A 23,111-nucleotide genomic window follows, 5' to 3' on the forward strand; every position below is an offset into this window, starting at 1 on the left:
CACTTGATTTTTTGTTTTATGTTTTGTGTCTTATGTTTGAACATTTATTCTTCTTCTTTACTGGCGTAGACACCGCTTACGCGATTATTGCCGAGTCAATAACAGCGCGCCAGTCGTTTCTTCTCTTCGCTACGTGGCGCCAATTGGATATTCCAAGCGAGGCCAGGTCCTTCTCCACTTGGTCCTTCCAACAGAGTGGAGGTCTTCCTCTTCCTCTGCTTCCCGCGGCGGGTACTGCGTCGAATACTTTCAGAGCTGGAGTGTTTTCATCCATCCGGACAACATGACCTAGCCAGCGTAGCCGCTGTCTTTTAATTCGCTGAACTATGTCAATGTCGTCGTATATCTCGTACAGCTCATCGTTCCATCGAATGCGATATTCGCCGTGGCCAACGCGCAAAGGACCATAAATCTTTCGCAGAACTTTTCTCTCGAAAACTCGCAACGTCGACTCATCGGTTGTTGTCATCGTCCAAGCCTCTGCACCATATAGCAGGACGGGAATTATGAGCGTCTTATAGAGTTTGGCTTTTGTTCGTCGAGAGAGGACTTTACTTTTCAATTGCCTACTCAGTCCGAAGTAGCACCTGTTGGCAAGAGTAATCCTGCGTTGGATTTCAAGGCTGACATTGTTGGTGGTGTTAACGCTGGTTCCTAAATAGACGAAATTATCTACAACTTCAAAGTTATGACTGTCAACAGTGACGTGGGGGCCAAGTCGCGAGTGCGACGACTGTTTGTTTGATGACAGGAGATATTTCGTCTTGCCCTCGTTCACTGCCAGACCCATTTGCGTTGCTTCCTTGTTCAGTCTGGAGAAAGCAGAACTAACGGCGCGGGTGTTAAGACCGATGATATCAATATCATCGGCATACGCCAGCAGCTGTACACTCTTATAAATGATTGTACCTGCTCGATTCAGTTCTGCAGCTCGAATAATTTTCTCCAGCAGCAGATTGAAGAAGTCGCACGATAGGGAGTCGCCTTGTCTGAAACCTCGTTTGGTATCGAACGGCTCGGAGAGGTCCTTCCCGATTCTGACGGAGCTTTTGGTGTTGCTCAACGTCAGCTTACATAGCCGTATTAGTTTTGCGGGGATACCAAATTCAGACATCGCGGCATAAAGGCAGCTCCTTTTCGTGCTGTCGAAAGCAGCTTTGAAATCGACGAATAGGTGGTGAGTGTCGATTCTCCTTTCACGGGTCTTTTCCAAGATTTGGCGCATGGTGAATATCTGGTCGGTTGTTGATTTACCAGGTCTGAAGCCACACTGATAAGGTCCAATCAGTTTGTTGACGGTGGGCTTTAATCTTTCACACAATACGCTCGATAGAACCTTATATGCAATGTTGAGGAGGCTAATCCCACGGTAGTTGGCGCAGATTGTGGGGTCTCCTTTTTTATGGATTGGGCAGAGCACACTTAGATTCCAATCGTTGGGCATGCTTTCGTCCGACCATATTTTACAAAGAAGCTGATGCATGCTCCTTATCAGCTCTTCGCCGCCGTGTTTGAATAGCTCGGCCGGCAATCCGTCGGCCCCTGCTGCCTTGTTGTTCTTCAGGCGTGCAATTGCTATTCGAACTTCTTCATGGCCGGGTAATGGAACGTCTGCTCCATCGTCATCGATTGGGGTATCGGGTTCGCCTTCTCCTGGTGTTATGTGTTCACTGCCATTCAGCAGGCTGGAGAAGTGTTCCCTCCATAATCTAAGTATGCTCTGGGCATCGGTAACTAGATCACCTTTGGGGGTTCTACAAGAGTATGCTCCGGTCTTGAAACCTTCTGTAAGCCGCCGCATTTTTTCATAGAATTTTCGAGCATTACCCCTGTCGGCCAGCTTATCAAGCTGTTTGTACTCACGCATTTCGGCCTCTTTCTTCTTCTGTCTGCAAATGCGTCTCGCTTCCCTCTTCAACTCTCGGTATCTATCCCATCCCGCATGTGTTGTGGTCGATCGTAACGTTGCGAGGTAGGCAGCCTGTTTTCTCTCCGCTGCGACACGGCACTCCTCGTCGTACCAGCTGTTCTTTTGCACTTTCCGAAAACCAATGGTTTCGATTGCAGCTGTACGTAAGGAGTTTGAAATGCCGTCCCACAGTTCCCTTATACCGAGTTGTTGACGAGTGCTCTCAGAGAGCAGGAGTGCAAGCCGAGTAGAAAATCTTTCGGCTGTCTGTTGTGATTGCAGCTTATCGACGTCGAACCTTCCTTGTGTTTGTTGGCGTGCGTTTTTTGCTGCACAGAGGCGGGTGCGAATTTTGGCTGCAACAATATAGTGGTCCGAGTCGATGTTAGGACCTCGGAGCGCACGCACATCTAAAACACTGGAGACGTGTCTTCCGTCTATCACAACATGATCGATCTGGTTGGTGGTTTTTCGATCCGGAGACAGCCAGGTAGCTTGATGAATCTTCTTATGCTGGAATCTAGTACTACAGATAACCATATTTCGGGCCCCGGCGAAGTCGATCAGCCTCAACCCATTTGGGGATGTTTCCTCGTGGAGGCTGAATTTACCGACCGTAGTGCCAAAGATACCTTCTTTGCCCACCCTGGCGTTGAAGTCGCCAAGCACGATTTTAACATCGTGGCGGGGGCATCTCTCATAAGTGCGCTCCAAGCACTCATAAAAAGCATCTTTGGTCACATCGTCCTTCTCTTCCGTCGGGGCGTGGGCGCAAATCAGCGATATGTTGAAGAACCTCGCTTTGATGCGGATTGTGGCTAGACGTTCATTCTCCGGAGTGAATGATAGTACTCGGCGACGGAGTCTCTCTCCCACCACGAATCCAACACCAAACTTGCGCTCCTTTATATGGCCACTGTAGTAAATGTCACAAGGACCTACTCGTCTCTGTCCTTGTCCCGTCCATCGCATTTCTTGGACGGCGGTGATGTCAGCCTTTATCTTTACGAGGACATCTACCAGCTGGGCAGCGGCACCTTCCCAATTAAGGGACCGGACATTCCAGGTGCATGCCCTCAAATCATAGTCCTTATTTCGTTTGCCGTGGTCGTCATCAAAAGGGGGGTCTCTCGTCCGAGGCTGTTTTTTTCTTTTCATTGGGGGGTGTTTTTTACGTGGCGGGTCCCAAACCCAGCGCACAACCCTATGCAGGGGATTTTTCGCCTTCTCACTTTAGCTCGCCTTCAAACGGATGTTCTTAGGCTACCCAGAGGATACTTGGTCAAAGACCGGAAGTCGTGAGCTGCTTGAGTCATATGTAAAAGAATCGTTTCTGGCCACTCCCAAGTGAATGGCGATCAGAGAACTTTCCTCACTTGCGTGAACTTCTACACATGACTCCATCCTCCAAAAACAACAACATTTGAACATTTATTATTTTTTTTTTTCACTGCACCGTGTTTTTGGTTTTTTAAACTGCTTGGTCGTTTAGTCTTTTAAATGCACTTTGTTTTTGTTCACAGTTTTGTTACCTCACTGATATATGTACATTTTATCTTTTTTGTTCTGTTTGGGTCACTGCACTTTGTAACCGAACTTAGTTTTGTGTTTTAGTATATATGTATGTACGCACTTTTTATCACCACTTTTATGTTTATTTTGACTTTAGTTTTTCCAATAGTGCCTTTCTGTAAGGCTCGAAGGACCATGAATATTTCAGTTAATTTCTTTGCACTCACCGTTCGGAACCTTATATAAAAAGAGGCAACACGCAATTCCGCCAGAAATTTACAAAGAATTTATTTTATTGAACTTTATATACAATTTATATATTGAACTCAAATGGTAAAATGAATGTTTATGTGCGAAATGGAGCAAACAAACGTATATATAAATAACGAATGCAGTATGTTGACGCGGCGCAGTGCTGCAACGAAAGTTGATGGACGAATTGTATATATCGAATTGTTGGAGATGCTGGCGACAGGTGTCGACGCGGCGCTGTGTGTAAACGAATGTAGTCTGCTATTCCGTTGTCCCTCCTTTTTGTTTAGTGGGTGTACTGCTTAGGTGAATTGTGTTGAAGTGTCATCAACTGTGGTGAATTGAGCTGTGTTATTAAGATGCGCCACTTTTACCGAGTAGAGGGGGAGGATGCTTAACTCATTTAAACAAAATTGTTTGTCGGTTCTATCGACACAAAATATTCCCACTCACAATTGGGATCCTATTCTGGTAAACATATGTACCGCCGCATTACCAGAAAAATCATTACTTTTGTGGGAGCAATCGCTCTCATCAAGAAGAAAATGCCCAACGTGGCAGCAAATGAAAGATTTCTTAACTACCCAATACGAAATTGCGGAAAGGGTAGACAAAAAAGTAGTCAGAACTAAAAACGTTCAACAAGACTTAAATCGAAGCTTCAATAGAACCCAAGCCGGAAGCAACAATAATTTAAACAGAAGCTTTTTCAAAACACAGTCGTTCACATCTGAACAAAATAAATTCACGTCATGCGAACTATGTTCTGGAGGGCATAAGTTAAAAGCTTGCGAGAAATTTAAAAAAATGAATGTCACTGAAAGGAACAACTTTGTCAGGTCAAAAAGACTCTGTACAAACTGCTTGTCCCACTCACACAATCTTAATACTTGCGAAAGCAAATTTAATTGCGTATATTGCCACAAAAGGCATCATTCTATGTTGCATCTCAATAACTTTCCCAACACATCTCATAGCAGCGCTTTTTCAAAAAAAGCCACGGGTTTAGTTGCCACAGCAACTCCCGAAACAAAACCTCAAGAAAATTGCCAAGAGACACCATGTTGTTCAAAGGCATTAAAAATTCAAACGCTACACAGCGAAAATCATAGTAGAGTACTACTACCTACAGCAGTTGTCTCTATCGAACATCGAGGAGAACTGTTCAAACTAAGAGCCCTAATAGACCAAGGATCGCAACGATCATTCATAGCGTCTAGGGCACAAAATAGGCTAAAACTGCCAACAAAACATGCCAACTATGAAATTACGGGAATGGGCGGACGAGTAGTACAAAACTCACATAAAATCTGCCCCATTACCCTAATTTCCCCCCAAGCGGATAAGCGCATTCAAGCAAATGCTATTGTCTTACCGCAACTGACAAACATGCTTCCAAGTTATCAAATAAATAGCAAGCATTGGGATAAGATTTCACATCTGACTCTAGCAGATCCCAACTGCAACACCCCCGCTCAAATAGACCTTCTATTAGGCAGCGATCTCATATCGCAAATTATACTTGAAGGTGTTGAAAAAATTTCGAAAACACTACTGGCGCAAAATACCATTTTCGGATGGGTCCTAAGTGGACTAGTTGCGGAACCAGTCACAGCCATGACAACTCAAGTTGAGGAAATCTCAAACGAGTACCTCAATTCACAATTGAGAAAGTTTTGGGAGGTAGAAGAACTCCCCCCCGTTCCAATTTCAACACCAGAAGATCAATATTGTGAAGACTTTTACAAAGCCACAACTACTCGATCAGATAATGGTCGGTATGTCGTACGACTACCAATAAAACAATTTCCAGACACACTCGCCTTAGGTCACTCTCGCACCTCTGCAATACAGCAGTTTCTAAGTATGGAGAAAAACCTACTTAAAAAAGGTGAGCTTAAACAAGTTTATGATGGTGTCGTGGAAGAATACCTTCATTTAGATCACATGGAGGAAATACGCCCATGTGAAAAAATCATAAAAGGCAAATATTACTCTTTCTACTTGCCACATCATGCAGTAGTAAAGCCTGAGAAGAAAACAACAAAAGTTCGAGTGGTCTTCAATGCATCACGATTCACGAGCTCAGGTAATTCCCTAAATGATATTCTATTTACGGGACCCACACTCCAACCAGATTTAATGCTCCTCATATTGAACTGGCGTATATACAAATACGTATTCAATGGGGATGTCGAAAAGATGTATCGACAAATACTGGTTCATAAAGATGATCAAGATTTTCAGCGGATTATTTTCCGAAAATCTGCCAATAGTCCACTACGCGACTTTAAATTGAAAACAGTTACTTTTGGCGTAAACTGTGCCCCATATCTAGCCATTCGTACACTACACGAACTGGCAGAAGACACAAAGCCAGAATTTCCACTGGCAACACATGTCTTAAAAACGCAAACGTATGTAGACGATATCCTGTCTGGAAGCCACAGTCTTTCACAAGCATATGAGACCTTATCACAGGTAATAAATGCCCTCAATACCGCAGGGTTTCCTTTAAAAAAGATTACTGCCAATCACCCAAATATTTTAAAAAATATTCCTAAAGACCATTTGTTGGATACTAATTTCCTTATATTTGAAAAGGATAGTACAACAAAAACACTAGGCATCCAATGGAATGCGATATCGGACCAGTTTTCATACACGACTGAGTCCATATCCGCATTATCCGCCACTACAAAACGCCAAATTCTCTCCTCGGTGGCAAAACTTTTTGACCCCGCAGGATGGCTTTCGCCAATTATGATACAAGCGAAAATCTTGATCCAAGAATTATGGCTAGACGGAACCGACTGGAACGAACAAGTGAAACCTATTCGGTTAGAAAAATGGTCCCAGTTCGCTAATAACTTGAACGACATCTCGAAGATACAAATTCCACGGTGGGTAAACTATTCCCCCGAATACAAAGTGGAACTACACGGCTTTTGCGACGCCTCTGAAAAGGCATATTGTGCCACTATATATGTGCGTACACAAACCGATGTCGCAACTACAAGCCACTTATTAGCGGCAAAGGCAAAAGTTGCGCCTCTAAAAACGCTAAGTCTCCCACGACTTGAACTCTGTGGCGCTCTGCTACTAGCAAAGCTAGCTTCAATGGTGCAGACCCACTTAAAAATGGCGAAATACAGATTATATTTATGGTCCGATTCCGAGATAGTTCTAGCCTGGTTAGAAAAACCACCACATGCGTGGAAAACTTATATTTCTAACCGAACATCTGAAATACTTGACCTAGTAGGATCAGTCACTTGGCGTCACGTAGCCAGTGCTGACAATCCTGCGGATCTAGATACAAGAGGATGCAAACCTCTGCATCTTGCCACCTCCACCCTATGGTGGAATGGCCCCCGATGGTTAACAGAATCTCCCGATTCTTGGCCACAATCGCCCATGCGCAACATACTTGCCCCAGAAAGTCGTAAAATCGACACTTATCATGCAACACTGGATGACACTGACATCCTTGAACGATTTTCATCGTTCCCCCGAGCCCTCCGGGTAGTTGCCTATATGCTCAAGTTTTTAGAGCGGCTTAAACTTAAAGTTAAAGGAGCAACTTATCTCCACTGCGATAAATTGACGCACCAAGACTTACAAAAGGCAAAGGTCGCTCTTATCGCATCAAGCCAAACGCGCTACTTCAGCCGCGATATAGAATTACTAAGAGAATCGAAGCCTATCGATAAAAAGAGCTCACTCTTAGTCCTAAACCCATTTCTAGATACGAAGGGTTTACTTCGTGCGAATGGTCGGCTTGCTAATTCAAGCCTAACGTACAATGAACGCCACCCTATAATCATACCAGAGAGGTGTCCGTTTGCCACTTTATTTATTAGATATATCCACATACTAATGCTCCACGCCGAACATCGTCTCATGCAACATATGGTCCGCCAAGAGCTGTACATACCCCGACTGAAGCCCCAAATAAAGAAATGCATTTTCATGAGCAAAATCTGCACTATGCATAAGCAGAAAATGCGATCGCAGATTATGGCAGCACTTCCACCTGAACGCTGCAATTTTGCTCTGCCTTTCACCACTACAGGTGTAGATTTTGCTGGGCCTTTTATGATAAAGGCATCCATGCTAAGGTCTCCTACCCTCATGAAAGGCTATGTGGCTGTCTTTGTCTGTTTCACGACAAAAGCAGTACACCTTGAGCTATGTACGAATCTGACGACGGAGGCTTTTCTTGCGGCTTTTGCTCGTTTCGTCGAGCGACGAGGCTTTCCATCAAAAATCATGAGCGATAATGGTAAAACATTTATCGGAGCTCAAAGAGCTACCGAAAAACAGTTTGTGGACTTCACAAAACAAGTCTCACTGGAAATTGTCCAAAAATACGCTCCCCAAGGTATCAATTGGCAGTTTATCACCCCAAGCGCCCCTCACATGGGCGGCTTATGGGAGTCAGCTGTAAAAAGCTTCAAATCTCATTTCAAGAAGCTAGCTGGCAACTATAAATTCAATTATGAAGAGTTCACGACACTCTTAACTAGAATTGAAGCCGTTCTTAACTCACGGCCTCTCGCTGCACTCTCGCAAGACCCCTCAGATTTTACTGCCCTCACGCCAGGGCATTTTCTTAAAGGAGCGCCCATTCCGGCCACACCTGAGCCAGGCATGGAGTCGCTTTCCTTATTAAACCGTTGGGAAAGAATTAAGATTCTCCATCACGACTTCAGTCGCCGATGGAAAGATGATTATTTAAAGGACCTCCACAGAAGGTACCGATGGAAAATCACCGAAAATGCGCCTAAGCTTGGAGATTGTGTCTTAATCAATGACGATTGTCTCCCCCCTACCGAATGGCGGCTTGGCCGCTTAGAGAAGCTCTACCACGGCTCCGACGGTCATATTCGCATAGTCGATCTCCGTACACAATCGGGAACGCTAACTAGACCGCTCGTTAAATTATGCTTTTTGCCAACCGCAGATAAAATCCAAACGTAACCGCAACCAATAAACAAAGAAATAAAGGGAAAAAAAATAAAAATTTTTGTATGTATAAGTATATATAATAGTAAACGCACCCACTATGTCGATCCGTACGACGACTCACTCCTGCCACATTACGTGCCATCACCGGCCATATGATTATATACACATATATATGATAATTAAAAAAGACCCTATTTCTTAACAGGTCAATACGGAAGTCGAGATGCCTACTACTCCAACGCCCTCGGTACGTTCGGCCGTGACTGTTCCGCGCCCTAAAGCTACCCCTGTAGCAGCGCCGCGAACAACCATCGCTACCACAGCCCAGCGAGAAGTTCCAACAGCTCCGCGTAGTGACATGCAAGCACGGGCTCCGGAACCAGCGCTCCTTCAGTGCGCACTATGTCGCCGCCGACATCGATTGCCACATTGTGGCATATTCAAGGGGATGACGCCTCAGCAACGCCAACAGGTCGCCCAGGCCCACGGGCATTGTTTAAATTGTCTGGCGCCTACCCATCTAACACGCGAATGCACCACCGGGTATCAGTGCCAGGTTTGTATGGGTCACCATCACACCATGTTCCACCGCAATGCCGGACCCGACGTTCAGCGTCGTCATCCCCCCCTCGGCCGTACTGCCAGCCGACGACTCTCGCGACCGCAACCGCGAAGGCAAGCCTTCCCATCGGAGGAGTCCCGCGCCTGGCGCCGTCATCATCATACCACCCCGCATCGGAGGCGCCATCCTACGCCGCAGGCCCGTCGTAGGACAGGTCTCAGCAACGTTGTTGCAACACTGCAACAACTTCAGAGGCTACTAGGCTGAATACTCGCCTAGGGGGGCCAGGATGTACAAATGAGCATCACCCCCGGGCATTTACACACCCACCACACGATCACACATTTCAACTCAACTTCACAACATTGACACGCACCTTCATCATATCCACGTCACAAACCAACGAAGCTTACTTTCCACACTACACACCAGCTGATTCCACACCACAAAAAAGGGGACCAAAAGGACAACTGCAACTCACTTCGTTTTCGACTTAAACCGCGACTACCACGCGTGGGCGAATTTTCTCGAACGAGCGTTTTTTTTTTCTACAATTCAGTTTTTCGGCGTTTAAATCTCCAGTTTTCCGGCAACTACATCTCCAGTGTTCCGGCAATTTACTATCCAGTTTTTCGACAACTAATATTCAGTTTCTCGGCGTTTAAATCTCCAGTTTTCCGGCAACTACATCTCCAGTGTTCCGGCAATTTACTATCCAGTTTTTCGACAACTAATATTCAGTTTCTCGGCGTTTAAATCTCCAGTTTTCCGGCAACTACATCTCCAGTGTTCCGGCAATTTACTATCCAGTTTTTCGACAACTAATATTCAGTTTCTCGGCGTTTAAATCTCCAGTTTTCCGGCAACTACATCTCCAGTGTTCCGGCAATTTACTATCCAGTTTTCGACAATTAATATTCAGTTTTTCGGCGTTTAAATCTCCAGTTTTCCGGCAATTACATCTCCAGTGTTCCGGCAATTATTATCCAGTTTTTTCGACAATTAATACTCAGTTTTTCGGCGTTTAAATCTCCAGTTTTCCGGCAATTACATCTCCAGTGTTCCGGCAATTACTATCCAGTTTTCCGGCAATTAGTATCCAGTTGCATCTCCGGTTTCTCGGCAATTCATATCCAGTTTTTCGGCAGTTAATAGTGTCGGAGTTCTAAACATTTTTCTTGCTCATTACCTTTCATAAGTACACAGTAAAAACGGTGAGTTAATGAAAAATACATGATTATTGCGAAAATTTTTAAGTCATCTGCATATAACAGGAAATTAGCGAAAGAGAAGCAACAGGAGATGTCGTTGATAAATAGCACAAAGAGAAGTGGACCCAAAACGCTTCCTTGAGGCACTCCCGAAGACGCAATGAATGGATCAGATGACACTCCATCGACACTGACAACGAATCGTCTATTGTGTAAATATGATTTAATCCACTGCAAAAAGACCGAGTGAAACCCTAAAGATGATAATTTTTTAATTAGAATATTGTGTGAAACTTTATCAAAGGCCTTTGAGAAATCTGTGTAGACAGAATCTACCTGGAATCCAGCGGAGAATGCAGACATACAATAATCGCTAAAAACCGCTAAGTTTGATACCGTGGAGCGTCCCGAGACAAACCCATGTTGATTGACATTAATTATTGATTTTACTGCAAAAAATAATTTATTTTTAACAGAACACTCAAATATTTTCGAAATAGTAGAAAGTTTAGAAATAGGTCTGTAATTGGAGACTAAATCTTTTCTACCACCTTTGAGAATAGGAGTAATGCATGTCAATTTCCAGTCAGAAATAAAATTCCCAGAGGAGAGAGACTTATTAAAGATAAGCATGAGAGGATATACCAAGGCAGTACAGTTTTTTATAAGTATAGGCGGAAGGCCATCCAAATCCAATTTGGAAGATGCCTTAATATCGCCGATAGCCTTGGCGATATCATCCTGTGAAAGACAGAGTGAGCCAAAATTTATGGAAGGGAAATTATTAGCCGAAAAAGTGGAATTAGTACCGGGATCATCGTGAACATAATTCGATTTGAAAAACTCAGCAAACAAGTTGGAGATTTCGCCAGGAGTGCATGCTGACTTATCACCCCAGCGTAGAGCAGAAGGAATGGCCGAACACGCTCTTCTAGATTTTACAAAGTTCCAAAAGAACTTAGGGTTCGACTTAATTGCAGACTCTGTACTAAAAATAAACCTTTTATAGAGAGACTTATCCAGATCATTAAACAGTTTTGTGTAGTGCTGATATTGAACAAAGAAAACATGAGATTTAGTTGAGGAAAATTTTCGGTAGTATTTATTTCTAAGGTTTTTTAACCGCCTGGGGTCCCTAGTGTACCAAGGCAACTTATATGGTTGGGTATGTTTGAGCGGGATATTATTATGACAAAATTCCTGAATTGATTTCTTAAAACTCGAGAAACTATTAGCTGTATCTAGTCCCGAAAGTAAATCATCCCAATTAATCTCGGAGAGCAGATTGTTGAGTCGTTCAAAATCACAAAATGCAAATTTAAAACCAAGCCCGTCAATAGGTTTAACAGGAGCGAAAAGATAAGTATCCACCTCAAACGCTAGCGGAGAGTGATGAATGGTGGCAGGAGCAATTGAAGATAGTCCATAAAGAAACCTGAATTTTAAGTTATCACAGAGAAAGACTAAATCAAGAAAACGATCGAGGTTATTTGAATATGAGTTGACTTGAATCAGATTGAGACTAAGCAAGCTATAGATGAGAAATAACTCCTGAGGAGACGAAAAATTGGAAGGAATAAGAGCAGGACTGTAGGAACAACCAGACCAGGCGATATTGCTTAAATTGAAGTCACCCAGTACACAAATATTATTCTCTTTCACCTTATTTAATACCAGCGAGGAAATATTATTTGCGTGCAACTTATACAACTCTAGAGGACTATTAGGAGGGATGTATGAGACTGCTATGAACAGAGCGTCATTGATACAAATACATAGTTGGTCAAGAATGGAATCATCATTATCAAGCATAATAAGTCGAGGACGATATTTGCGGCGAACTGCTAGGCTAACACCCCCCCCCCCCCCCCCCTCTTAGACAGCCAGTTTTTACATGATCTCTGTCCTTACGGAAGACGTAGTAGAGATTTGAATCAAAGTATTCACTATCAAAGTAACTAAAATTCAGCCAAGTCTCAACAATAACGATAATATCGAACTCCGAATGTGAAGAAAAGTTGCGAATAATATTTGATTTACACCTAATACCCGATAGATTTTGGTAGTACACCTTAAGACAGGAGCCATTTGAAGAAGGTGCAGAAAACGCGTGAAAACGGTCGTGACTAACAGGCACATCCACTAATCTGCAGCGCTGTTCTCCCCTCCCTTTGGAAAAAACTTAAAGGGACGCAACTTAATGCCAGAAGGCCATACTGAAGATGAAAAAACGGCGTTAAAACAAGATGGGGATACACCTAACTTAAAGTTAATTCTCTTAAGATTATTGATATCAGCATCTTTCTTAATTAACTTATAACATAAGAGATGCTCTCTAGCCACATTAGCATGTTTAACAACAAAAGATATAATATCTTCTTCGGTGACTGAGTTTTTGAAGGCCGACAAATGAATCCATTTTTTCGGTATGACGACATCAAGATCACAGTTGGCATTAACACCAACAACGGTTGAAGCAGCTGGGGATTTTTTGCTCCTAGTACTCACTTTTGACTTCACGTTTCCATCGACGGCGGCTGATTGAGCAGCATTGACAGCGACAGAGGGACGAACTGGTTTATCAGCAACTGTTCGATTGTTTTTAACTTTCGAAAGAGTGTTGCAATTCATAGCAACAGCGTCCGCATATGTACTGGCATAATTAACAGCAGCTGTATTTGTACCATTATCAGCAGTCGTAGAGAGAGTGGAGCAAGCAGCAGACAGAGCGGCAGAATGCGGCTGCGATGTAGCGGGAGCGAGGTAATCAATACTCACATTATCAGTAGGAGCAGAAACAATAACAATAGATGACTGAGCATTTGTACCCGCCGTAGACGTAGAAGTGCGAGTGGAGTTAGCAATAGTTGAAGCTGTAGAGCGTGTTTTCAGTGTAGTGGGAGCGAGATAATTCACGCTCTCGTTATCATCGGAAACAGCGGCGTTATGCCGGAATTACATGTGCAGAATTCTGCGTGCAGAAAAAAAATTTGTACTGATTTGACAGTTCAAATTCTGCACCTCAATGCAGATCTGCACGGCATGTGAAATTTGAATTTCTCTGCGCAGAGGCAGTGCTGACAACATTCAAATAATTAATTTTTGAGCAAAGTCCGGCAACATTTTAAATTGCGCTCAGCTGTTAAGTAAAAATTAACAAAAGAAATTAAAAATGGAAGAAAAACTAATTGAGTTTGTGAGAGAAAACAGGTTCTTATATGACAAAAGTCATAGAAATTACAAAAATAGCTACCTGAGGGACGCCAAATTTCAGGAGCTATCCGAGAAATTGAATATCCCAGGTAAATTTTTAATTTTATAACCTGACAAAATATATATTTATTCATGTTTTGAATGATTTTAGGTGAGAAGCTAAAGGCCCGTTGGCGGACCCTACGTGATAAATTTTATAAAGATATAAAAAAGGCACCATCAGGAAGCGGTGTGTATTCGCCACACAAAAAGTGGAAGTGGATGGAAAGTTTACAATTTTTAAAAGACGTTGAAATGGACAATTTGAAGTAGGTTTTGTATAATCTTGTTTTATTTGTATAATTGTATTATTTATTATATATGCATTTTCAGCACACAAGGCAATTATGGCACCGTAGCGACAGAAGGTGACGACTCCTTCCTAAGCGACTTTGGCGAATCCGCCTGTAGCAGTGTCAATATAAACATATTTTCTGAATCACCGCAGACGCAGACGCAGACACAGACACAGACAAAGACACAGACACAGACAAAGACACAGACTGGACGGAACCGAAAAATAGAGGAATTACTTGAAAGCTCAAATAGAGACTTTCAAAGAGTAACGACGTTAGCTGAGGAAATGTTGGTCGGTAGCACGGAAAAATCAGCAATACAATTATTTTTTGAAAGCCTTGCCAAGCAGGCGGAGGGGGCTAATTTAAGTAGCCTGGAAATGTCGGAGTTACAACTCCAAATTTCCCAAACATTCCACCAATTTTTGGTGAATCGTGAAAAATAAGTTTTTAATTAACATATGTATTTTATAACATTTATCAGTTTAAATGAAAGACCATTCATTTTAAATATATAAAAAAGTACAAAGTTATTTATTTATTTTGTTGTTGTTGTTTTTGTTATTTCAGTGCAAACAATTTTAGGAATACAAATCCATACAGGTTACGTAGAACCGACATATTTATTTTATAATACATTTATTAAATTATTTACTTATTTATTAAAGAAGAGATAATTTTTAAGAAGATCTCGGGCATCAAAGGCACTTCGTCTTGCATTAGCGCTTGATAATATCGTACTCTGATGTAATGGCGCTACAAATTGTCTCCACTGCCCTTCAATTAGAATGCCACTTTCATTTACGTGGTCAACGAAGTTGTTGGGACAATAGAATTCGGCGTTATGGAACTTTACAAAATTATGTAAAACTAATGTAGCTCTAACTATGGTATTGGCATTTTCGGGAAACATATCCAAAGAATTATTGAGAACTCGCCATCTAGCCACTAAAATGCCAAATGTATTTTCAATTGTAACCCGCGCTCTGGATAAACATTTATTGAAGTGGTCTTTGTTTGCTTCCAAACACTTTCCCGGATATGGCCTCATCAAATGTTTTGTCAACGGAAAAGCAGCATCTCCCACATAATAAAATGGAAATTTTATCGCACTACGTGGAAGATTTTCTGCTTCTGGTAGGTTCATTGTTCCGTTTAAGATTCTATTTCCAAAACCACTGATTTTTAACACTCCGCCATCACTTTGGCTTCCGTAAGCTCCAATGTCTACTGCGGTGAATGTATATTTGCTATCACAAACGGCTAACAACACAATACTAAAATATTGCTTATAATTAAAATACAGTGATCCGGATTTTCGCGGACACTTTATTTGGACATGTTTGCCGTCAACAGCTCCTACAACATGAGGCATTCCTGTCTTGATGTAAAATGAATCGGCTATTTCCCTCCACTCATGTTCATTTGGTTGCGCCAAGTATATTCCTGAAAGTTCATCCCAAATGGCTGCGGATGTTTCCAATAAAATTTTGCCAATTGTTGATACTCCTACTCGAAAAGCCCAAGCCAACATCTGGCGGCAAACTCCATGGGCCAAATATCTATTGTAAGAGTTGATGAAAATATGTATTTATTTATTATAAAATTTACAAACAAAATGTACTTACACTAATGTTATTGCCAGGCGACATTCTGCTGGTATTGGACGACGTATATGACACTGTTTTGCTATACGCTTTTTAATTAAGCTTAGAAGAAGCTTAAATTGATCCACTTGCATCCGAGTAGCCTTTTGGAACTGAGAGGAATCATTGTTTTTTATATAAACGAATAAATTATTGAAAAAACCATGCAGCTCTCTCTCATTTTCCGCATATATAGGAATCGTCCACACCCGTGTTTTTTTATCACTTATCGCGCACAAGCTTAAAATATTGATTAATTTCTTTTTGGCAACTAGAAGTAAAAGCAATTGTTGCAATCTTTTTCTTCTTTCCACTTCCATTTTAAAATTTTTAAATTTCAATTTCAATTTCAATTATTTATTGCAATCAGCTGATTGTCAAAATTTACTGCACATGTGTTTTGGCTGGAAAAAATAGTGCAGATCTGCATGCAGAATATCTGCACATGTAATTCCGGCATTAAGCGGAGAAGCGATTGAAGAAGCATTTGTGTCAACAGCAGTCGCAGAAGAGAGAGTATTCAAAGCTGGTGCAGCGAACTTGCCGAAATCGGACAATTGCTTTTGCACAATGCAGAACTCTGATTTAATTTCGTTCAGTTTAACGATTAACGAATTTCGCTCATCACAGAGTTGTTGTAGTAATGTGAGAGTCTTCGATTGTTCGCTTCTCAGTGAACTAACTTCCGAAACTAAAGAATTAAGCACCGCATTTACCATATTAAGGTCATTAGCCTCTAACACAGGTTCGTTAACTTCACTTATTGATTGAGAAATGCGCACAGATGGCGACGCAGGCGGCGAACGAATAGAATTTCTGCGAACCACCGTGCATACTTTGCAATAAAAAGCGTTTTTAGACTTCACCAAGAAATCGACATCAGCCTGTGATAAATTCGCACACGATAAGTGGAAGAATTCATTACATTTACTGCAGCTGATCATGGGCTGAGCACGATCAACTCTATGGCCGCAAACACACGGCATTAAAAAGATTAACAATAGAACGCGGAGCAGAGAAAAAATACGTCCGTTCACTGCGACGACCGACAACGAACTTTGCATTTTGAATCAAATTCATTTCCATTTTTGAATGAAAAAAGTGAAGTGTTAATAGATGTTGGAATCGACGGCTTAAGGCTATTTAAAAGCTCGAACAGAGTCCTATGTCCCATTCTTGGTTCAATTGTTGGCTTTCCGAAAACCACTCCTTTCACTATTGCCTGCTTCTCAGGAAAACAGAAACCAAATTGCACAAATGAATTTATGAAAGAATTTTGTGACGATGTAGTGTACTTGAGAAAAAACGGGTTGAAAGTCGGTTTAATAAATCCAATTTTGAAAAGTGATCATTATATTTAGGTCACTTCCTTACAGAAGTATACATTTTATTTATTTTTTAATGCAAATTTTCATACATCTGTGTGTGCAAAAATAGCAGTAAAATTCAATTTTGAATTTAGCTGCTATTTTTGTACACACAGGTGTATATCAATTATTACTATCTACATATGTACATATTTCAGATATTAATAAAACTGATGTCATGGCCCACCACAAAATCGTGCGAGAGACGAAAGTCCTAGTAAAAAAGGTGCAGCAGACAGTGTGCCGCATCTCGGGAGAAAGTTGCGAAGACTTTCACACCGAACTGGCAGTTCTTATGCCAATGCAGACCTTGGATGCGGTCTTTGATTTGGAGGAGAAGATATTAGAAAAAAATTATGAAGATGCAGTTGTGAGTATTGTTTTTGTTTTTTTTTCTTAGAGTACACATGTTTATGAATTAACAAAATCACAAATGTCTTTGCAGATAACATATCTTTTCACTTTAAAGGGCACTTCTGGGGATATTGGCGAAGTTATGAAGCGAGTTTTTGGCGACGAAGTCCTCAGTTTGTTCAATTGGGATGGGAAGTGCGGGAAGAAATCGCTTTCAGAATTAAAAATAGTTAGCGTGGCTCTATTTGGTAATTCATACTATTGTTAACTTTATTTACCAAGTTTTCTGTTATTATGTTTTATTTGTTTCAGAAATTTTCAAACTGCATGGACGCATCGACTTCGAAAAGGAAGTCCGAAAGAGCGTTGAGCAAAGCGACAACAGGCAAAAGCAAAAACGCTATTTGCTGAACAAAAAAAACGTATAACAAAATTGCAAATTTTTCTTAAAATACTAATATAAAAGAAAACATACAAAAAAAATGGATTTTTATTTCTAAATATATTTTGCGGTATTCCATTATGGCAAGTAAAAAACCTTAGTATTTCACTTTGTATTTAACTGCAAAATGACGGTCAAAAAAATTGTCAAATCACTAGAAGTTTTACTCTCATTTCACCACACATTTTCTCAAAAAATGACCGTCAGTAAACTAGTAAATCTGCGGAAAAGCTACTAGTTAATTTACTGGTAAAACACCGGGCACATATAACGTGAATGAGCGGTGCAGCTATACATTTTGTTATGCTACTAAGCTTTGAGTAAGAACGGTATATACAATCACACAATTAGGTACGTAATGAAAAGAAACGGTCAAAAAAGTGCCCATGGCTCCTAAGAGTGTGACTGAAAGATTTACGGAAAGTCCCCGTCACGGCTCCAGGTCGTTTTACTAGTCGTTTTACTAGTCATTTTACCAGTATGCTTCTCGCAGGGTTGTTACTCGGCAGTCGATAATGGTAAAGTGACCTCGAGGCTATTGTTCCAGTTGCTTATATAGGCTATGCTTATCGCTGCTCATACTATTGAGATGCTAGTTGTTTACTAGTAAATAACTATTTGGGTTGTTATTGTTTGTTGCACTGATAGTGCGCTTCTATTGTTCTAAGATAAAGTTGTTTTGATGATTTTTCTTTAATGTTTACTGAAAGATAAGGTTGTGGTTAAAGGTTAAAGTATTAACTCTCCCCTCTCTTGTGAAAAATAGATCTCCTGATCTATACTTGAGTCTTGAGTAGATGAGTCATTCCTACACGTTCTATGGTAGCGTTGTAGTTTCTTAGATATACAGTTGTTTGATAAATTATATATAGTTTGAATATTACAAATATACTTAATCCTAGGACTACAAGTACTCCTATAGTTATGAACATATTCTTGATTGGGTGTTCTTCAAATGGTATTAAAAATTTGTTTAATTTTTTAATGTTGTCAAATTGATATTCGTTTTCTGATTTTAATATTTCAAGAATGTGAATTCTTTCGTTTCCATTAGCTATAATATAATCTTTAATTTCTTGTTCCTGGTTGTGGAATACTTCTGAGTCAATAATAATTGTTTCATTAAATTGTATTAAATTCAATCCTTCAATTGATTTTCCGTTTAAAATATGTTTTCCTTGTAATACGACATTACCATGTCCTAAATCTATAATAGGTGCGTTATTTTCTTGGATAACATTACAATGGGCTTCGTAACCTTTGATCATTGGTATTGTACAATTGTCATTAGGTTCTTGTTTACAAATATATTTACTTAAATTACTTTTACATTTAGATGCTAATATTATTTTATCTCCACATTTACTTACGATTTTATTCATATCCAAAATGCCTTGACGATAGGATAATGGAGTAACTTTGTATGTTGTGCATTTCTGTTCAATGACTGGATATTTATAAATTACAATGAAAGTGTCGTCTAATCTACCTACATGCGTGTCTGCATATTCGAGTATGTCAATAACCGGTATACTAGTTTGTCCCTTTCCTAATATCCTTTCAATCTCGTCCGTATTTATTGCTGCTGAATAAAAATTTCCGTTCTTCGCGAAATTAATTGTCATAGTTAAGTCAAATAACTCCTTGTATAATTCCTGCAATACAACTTTTTGTTTAATTGTCTTAATATTAAATGTTTTCATCATTATTTCAAAGTTGGAATTAATTTGTCTTTGTTTGTTATTATTTTCAATTATGTCGTTGAGTATTGTTTTAATTTCAATCAGGTCGACGTGGTCTGGGACTCCTGTGATAAATTTCAAAATCGATCCTAAAAAATCAAGAGATCTTGAGCGTCTGGCTCGTCCATTATTCAGTAGTTGTTTTCTGAGGATTTCTATTCTGTTGAACAATGCTGTTTCTGTTGCGTCTTCACTAGGCATCTCTCCTTTATGTTCGGCGATTTTGTAGTATGGTATAAGTATTTTGCTTAAGTTTGTCATATGGAATAGGTACTCATGTTCTTGATACAAAAATGATGGGTCAGTCTCGGTTAACACGTACTTGCGATCTTGTAAGTCGGTTATTTCCTGAGCTAAGGATGTTGCTAGGATTAATGTTAGCGTTATCATCATCATTGTTTCTGAGGTTGTCCTTGTGTACGATCAGGCCCGTAGCCAGCTTTTCATTTCGGGGGGGGCTGAAGTAAAAACATATATAAACTTTAAATTTTCTGTTTATTAAAAAAACAATATAAATTCATATACATATTACTTAAATTATTTGGTAGTTGTAACTTAAATAAGTAATATTTTTCTTTTCTTCTTGTTTGCCATATCATTAATTACTTCATCTGGATCTATTTTAATATCCCAGTGCACTCCAATAACAGCAAGTGCACTCAGCCGCTCATTGCCCATCACACTGCATGGTAAAGTTTTTATTTTTTTAAGGTTGAAAAAGTTCTTTCAACGGAAGCGGTCGTCACTGGAAGAGTTGCTAAAATTGTAAGCAGGTAGTGAATATTTTTAAAATACGTTGCATCGCAATGTTGCAGTAATTTCAACACTTCTATGGTTGGATTTATTGTTGATAAGCTGGCACACCACAATCGATACTCTGATTTTAATGCTGTCATTGATATTTGCTCCTCGAAGTAAATAGTTAAATTTTTTAATTCTGCGGCATTATCAATTGCAGCAAAACCTGGGAGTAGAATTTGAAATGACGAGAGTATATCCTCATTCACTAATAAACGTTCTGTCATGTTTTGAATCAGAGCATCAACGCATGAAATAAATATTGTAACTCTGAAGTGGCTTTCAGGGGTTGTGCAAGGTGGATTAGCACGAGTAGTTTGACGCGAAGTGTCAAAAAGATCTTTAGACATTTGTGATGCTGTTTGGAAAATATCGTTGAAAAAACCATCCGCTGTTTCTCTTATCTGGTGCAGAGTTCTTATTAATTCTTTGGCTCGGTTCATTGCTGATACAAAATCCATAGATTTTTCTTGGAGTTGCACAGACAGTGGCAGCGTTAAGCTGAACAATTGCTCACAGACGAATAGACTACGCAAAAAATAGCTTTTCTCTACCGCTGCTAAGAAGGCTGATGCTTTAGACGAAATGGACCATGTCTTACTCGAAATTATTTCCAAACTTAGTACAATGAATTTGAAAAACTCCACCAAGGTTATAATGCTTTCATGCCTTTCTATAAACCTTGTTTCACAAAGGCGAACAAGTTGTCTTTTTTTGCTTTCTGGTGCGCGCTTCTGTATAACGTCCTGGAAAGTTGTGTTTGCATTTGAATGGTTTCTAAATAAATTTTCTATTTCATTGACAATACCAAGGCAGTTCCATATTGAAGGTAATGACATAGTATTAGAAAGCGCAAGGTTCAATCGGTGACTAGCGCAATGAACATATCGTGCTTTTGGATACAGTTGTCTTATCCTGGTTTGCACTTCACTTAAATGCCCTGACATGTTTGCTGCTCCGTCATATCCCTGTCCAACCAACTTCGCCATATCAAGATGGAGATCTGTACAACGCTTAAGTATGACTTTTCAGTCACCGTCTAGTGTAGTTGCGTACGACTGTTATAGGTTTGAGCTGAGTTGTGTATAAGAGTTTCAAAAGATTCAGTCAGTGATAAATCTTTTTTATTTGCGATTTATTTAAAAAAATTCCTCATTTCGTTCGTTTCTAGTATCTCTAATGTATTATTTTTTGCGTTTCTATGTGCTCTTTCATTCGTATGTTTAATTATATTTTCTCTATCCTCTTCACTCGTAATGTCCTTTAATAGATTTTGACAAAAAACCTTTTTCTCTATATTAAATGAAGAGTTTATAATATCATGAATTTCATACCAGGTTTCTAGTGTAGTGTGAAATGCGGTCGTGATATTGGGTTTGATAATTTTCGTTAGTGTATCTATCAAGTCTTGTGATGTGACGTAATTAACATAAAATCTCTCGTGGTTTGCAAAAATTGTTGCTCTTTCTAATGCATTTTGTTCACATCTTTAATTCTGATTGACGAGGATGATTCCTGCGAGTGTATTGAGTCGTTCGTTGTTACGTTTACTTGACGGCTGAGTGCGTCGGCTACTACATTTAAATCTCCTTTAATATATTTAATTTTTGCTCCGTATTCTTCTATAAAATTTTTCCATCGTTTTAATTTTGAATTTGGGTTGTCCTCTGATATTGAAAAAATTAGGGATTGATGATCGGTGTAAATAGTAGTATTACTAGTGCGACCATACAGATAATTCCTAAGTTTCTTCAGTGCCCAAACGATTGCTAACATTTCTTTTTCGTTTGTTGAGTAATTCTGTTCAGTTCGCGTTAATGTACGTGAAATGAATGCTATAGGTTTCTTGCCTTGTGACAATACAGCTCCAATCGCATGATTGCTTTCGTCTGTAGTCAAATCAAAGCCTTTTCCAAAATCTGGTTGGAAGAATTCTATTCGTTCTTTTAGTTTATTTTTTAGTGTTTCAACTGCTTTAAGTGCTTCGTCATCTAATTTTACATGTACTGAGCTACTTTTATTCTTTGAAATATTACCATTCTCTCCTCGTAGGTAGAGTGTTAATGGTTTCGTTATGGATGCAAATCCTTTTATAAATTTTCTATAATATGAGGTCATTCCCAAGAAAGATCTTAAGTCTTTCAAATTTGTAGGGGTTTTGTACCTATCTATAGCTTCTATTTTTCCTGGATCTACTGTAATTCTACCGTTTTTAATTATATGTCCTAAAAATTCTGTCTGTCTTTGAAAAAATCTCTTGGAGCATCATGGTGATGTCCGGAATGGGATATCTATCAGCGATTGTTTGCGCATTTAACTTCTGGAAGTCAATAACCATGCGTCTTTTTGGGTTGCCTTGCTCGTCATTCCCTTTTTTAGAAACTGTCCATATGGGTGAATTGTACGGGCTTTTGCTTGGCTGTATTATTTCATTATCTAATAATTTTTTTATTTCAGTTTCTACAAATGCTCTATCCACTTGGGGATATGGATACTGTCTGACCCAAATAGGATTATTGGTTTCTGTTCTGATTTCTGCCTCTACTGTAGTTACGTAGGGTAATGTTTTACTGTGGTCATTTCTTTTCATTAATTCAGTTATTTCTTTTTTATACATTTCTTCTCCTATCATATAATTTATTCTTGTTAATTTATTCTTTTTCACAATTAATACATTTCTTTCGGTATCTATCATTGCTTTCATTTGCTTTAAACCTTTAATTCCTATCAAGAAATCGAAATCTTGTAAGGTATCGAGTTCTAAAAATTCCATACTGAATCCTATTATATTCACTTT

At 39.9% G+C, this 23,111-nt stretch overlaps 4 protein-coding genes across 5 annotated transcripts in view; 2 read left to right on the plus strand and 2 right to left on the minus strand.

The window, feature by feature from the left end:
- The window catches only part of LOC125779382 (uncharacterized), a 554,603-nt gene that overhangs the window by 217,663 nt on the left and 313,829 nt on the right, over nucleotides 1-23,111 (minus strand). The gene's annotated exons all lie outside the window — the stretch shown is intronic.
- Nucleotides 13,588-14,411, plus strand: LOC125779464 (uncharacterized). The gene is made up of 3 exons (XM_049460826.1): nucleotides 13,588-13,719; nucleotides 13,782-13,938; nucleotides 14,003-14,411. Exons 1-3 carry the CDS (start codon nucleotides 13,590-13,592, stop codon nucleotides 14,409-14,411), a joined length of 696 nt encoding a protein of 231 aa, XP_049316783.1. The 5' UTR covers nucleotides 13,588-13,589.
- Nucleotides 14,472-16,071, minus strand: LOC125779329 (putative nuclease HARBI1). Its single transcript, XM_049460610.1, has 2 exons — nucleotides 15,594-16,071; nucleotides 14,472-15,527 (listed from the first exon to the last, which is right to left on the minus strand). The coding sequence occupies exons 1-2, from the start codon at nucleotides 15,929-15,931 to the stop codon at nucleotides 14,621-14,623; spliced, it is 1,245 nt and encodes a 414-aa protein (XP_049316567.1). The 5' UTR covers nucleotides 15,932-16,071; the 3' UTR covers nucleotides 14,472-14,620.
- Nucleotides 17,021-17,793, plus strand: LOC125779526 (uncharacterized). Its single transcript, XM_049460883.1, has 3 exons — nucleotides 17,021-17,348; nucleotides 17,424-17,580; nucleotides 17,645-17,793. The coding sequence occupies exons 1-3, from the start codon at nucleotides 17,157-17,159 to the stop codon at nucleotides 17,758-17,760; spliced, it is 465 nt and encodes a 154-aa protein (XP_049316840.1). The 5' UTR covers nucleotides 17,021-17,156; the 3' UTR covers nucleotides 17,761-17,793.

Source organism: Bactrocera dorsalis, chromosome 6, assembly GCF_023373825.1.
Source record: "Bactrocera dorsalis isolate Fly_Bdor chromosome 6, ASM2337382v1, whole genome shotgun sequence".
NCBI lineage: Eukaryota > Metazoa > Arthropoda > Insecta > Diptera > Tephritidae > Bactrocera > Bactrocera dorsalis.

What these genes read in the sequence shown, in the direction of transcription:
- LOC125779329 (XM_049460610.1), bottom strand. Translation starts at nt 15,931, where the DNA reads ATGGAAGTGGAAAGAAGAAAAAGATTGCAACAATTGCTTTTACTTCTA. An exon ending in CGCCTGGCAATAACATTAGT is followed by an intron (nt 15,528 to 15,593) that starts GTAAGTACATTT and finishes CTCTTACAATAG; the next exon opens with ATATTTGGCCCATGGAGTTT.
- LOC125779464 (XM_049460826.1), top strand. Translation starts at nt 13,590, where the DNA reads ATGGAAGAAAAACTAATTGAGTTTGTGAGAGAAAACAGGTTCTTATAT. An exon ending in CGAGAAATTGAATATCCCAG is followed by an intron (nt 13,720 to 13,781) that starts GTAAATTTTTAA and finishes GAATGATTTTAG; the next exon opens with GTGAGAAGCTAAAGGCCCGT. An exon ending in GTTGAAATGGACAATTTGAA is followed by an intron (nt 13,939 to 14,002) that starts GTAGGTTTTGTA and finishes ATGCATTTTCAG; the next exon opens with CACACAAGGCAATTATGGCA.
- LOC125779526 (XM_049460883.1), top strand. Translation starts at nt 17,157, where the DNA reads ATGGCCCACCACAAAATCGTGCGAGAGACGAAAGTCCTAGTAAAAAAG. An exon ending in AAAATTATGAAGATGCAGTT is followed by an intron (nt 17,349 to 17,423) that starts GTGAGTATTGTT and finishes ATGTCTTTGCAG; the next exon opens with ATAACATATCTTTTCACTTT. An exon ending in AGTTAGCGTGGCTCTATTTG is followed by an intron (nt 17,581 to 17,644) that starts GTAATTCATACT and finishes TATTTGTTTCAG; the next exon opens with AAATTTTCAAACTGCATGGA.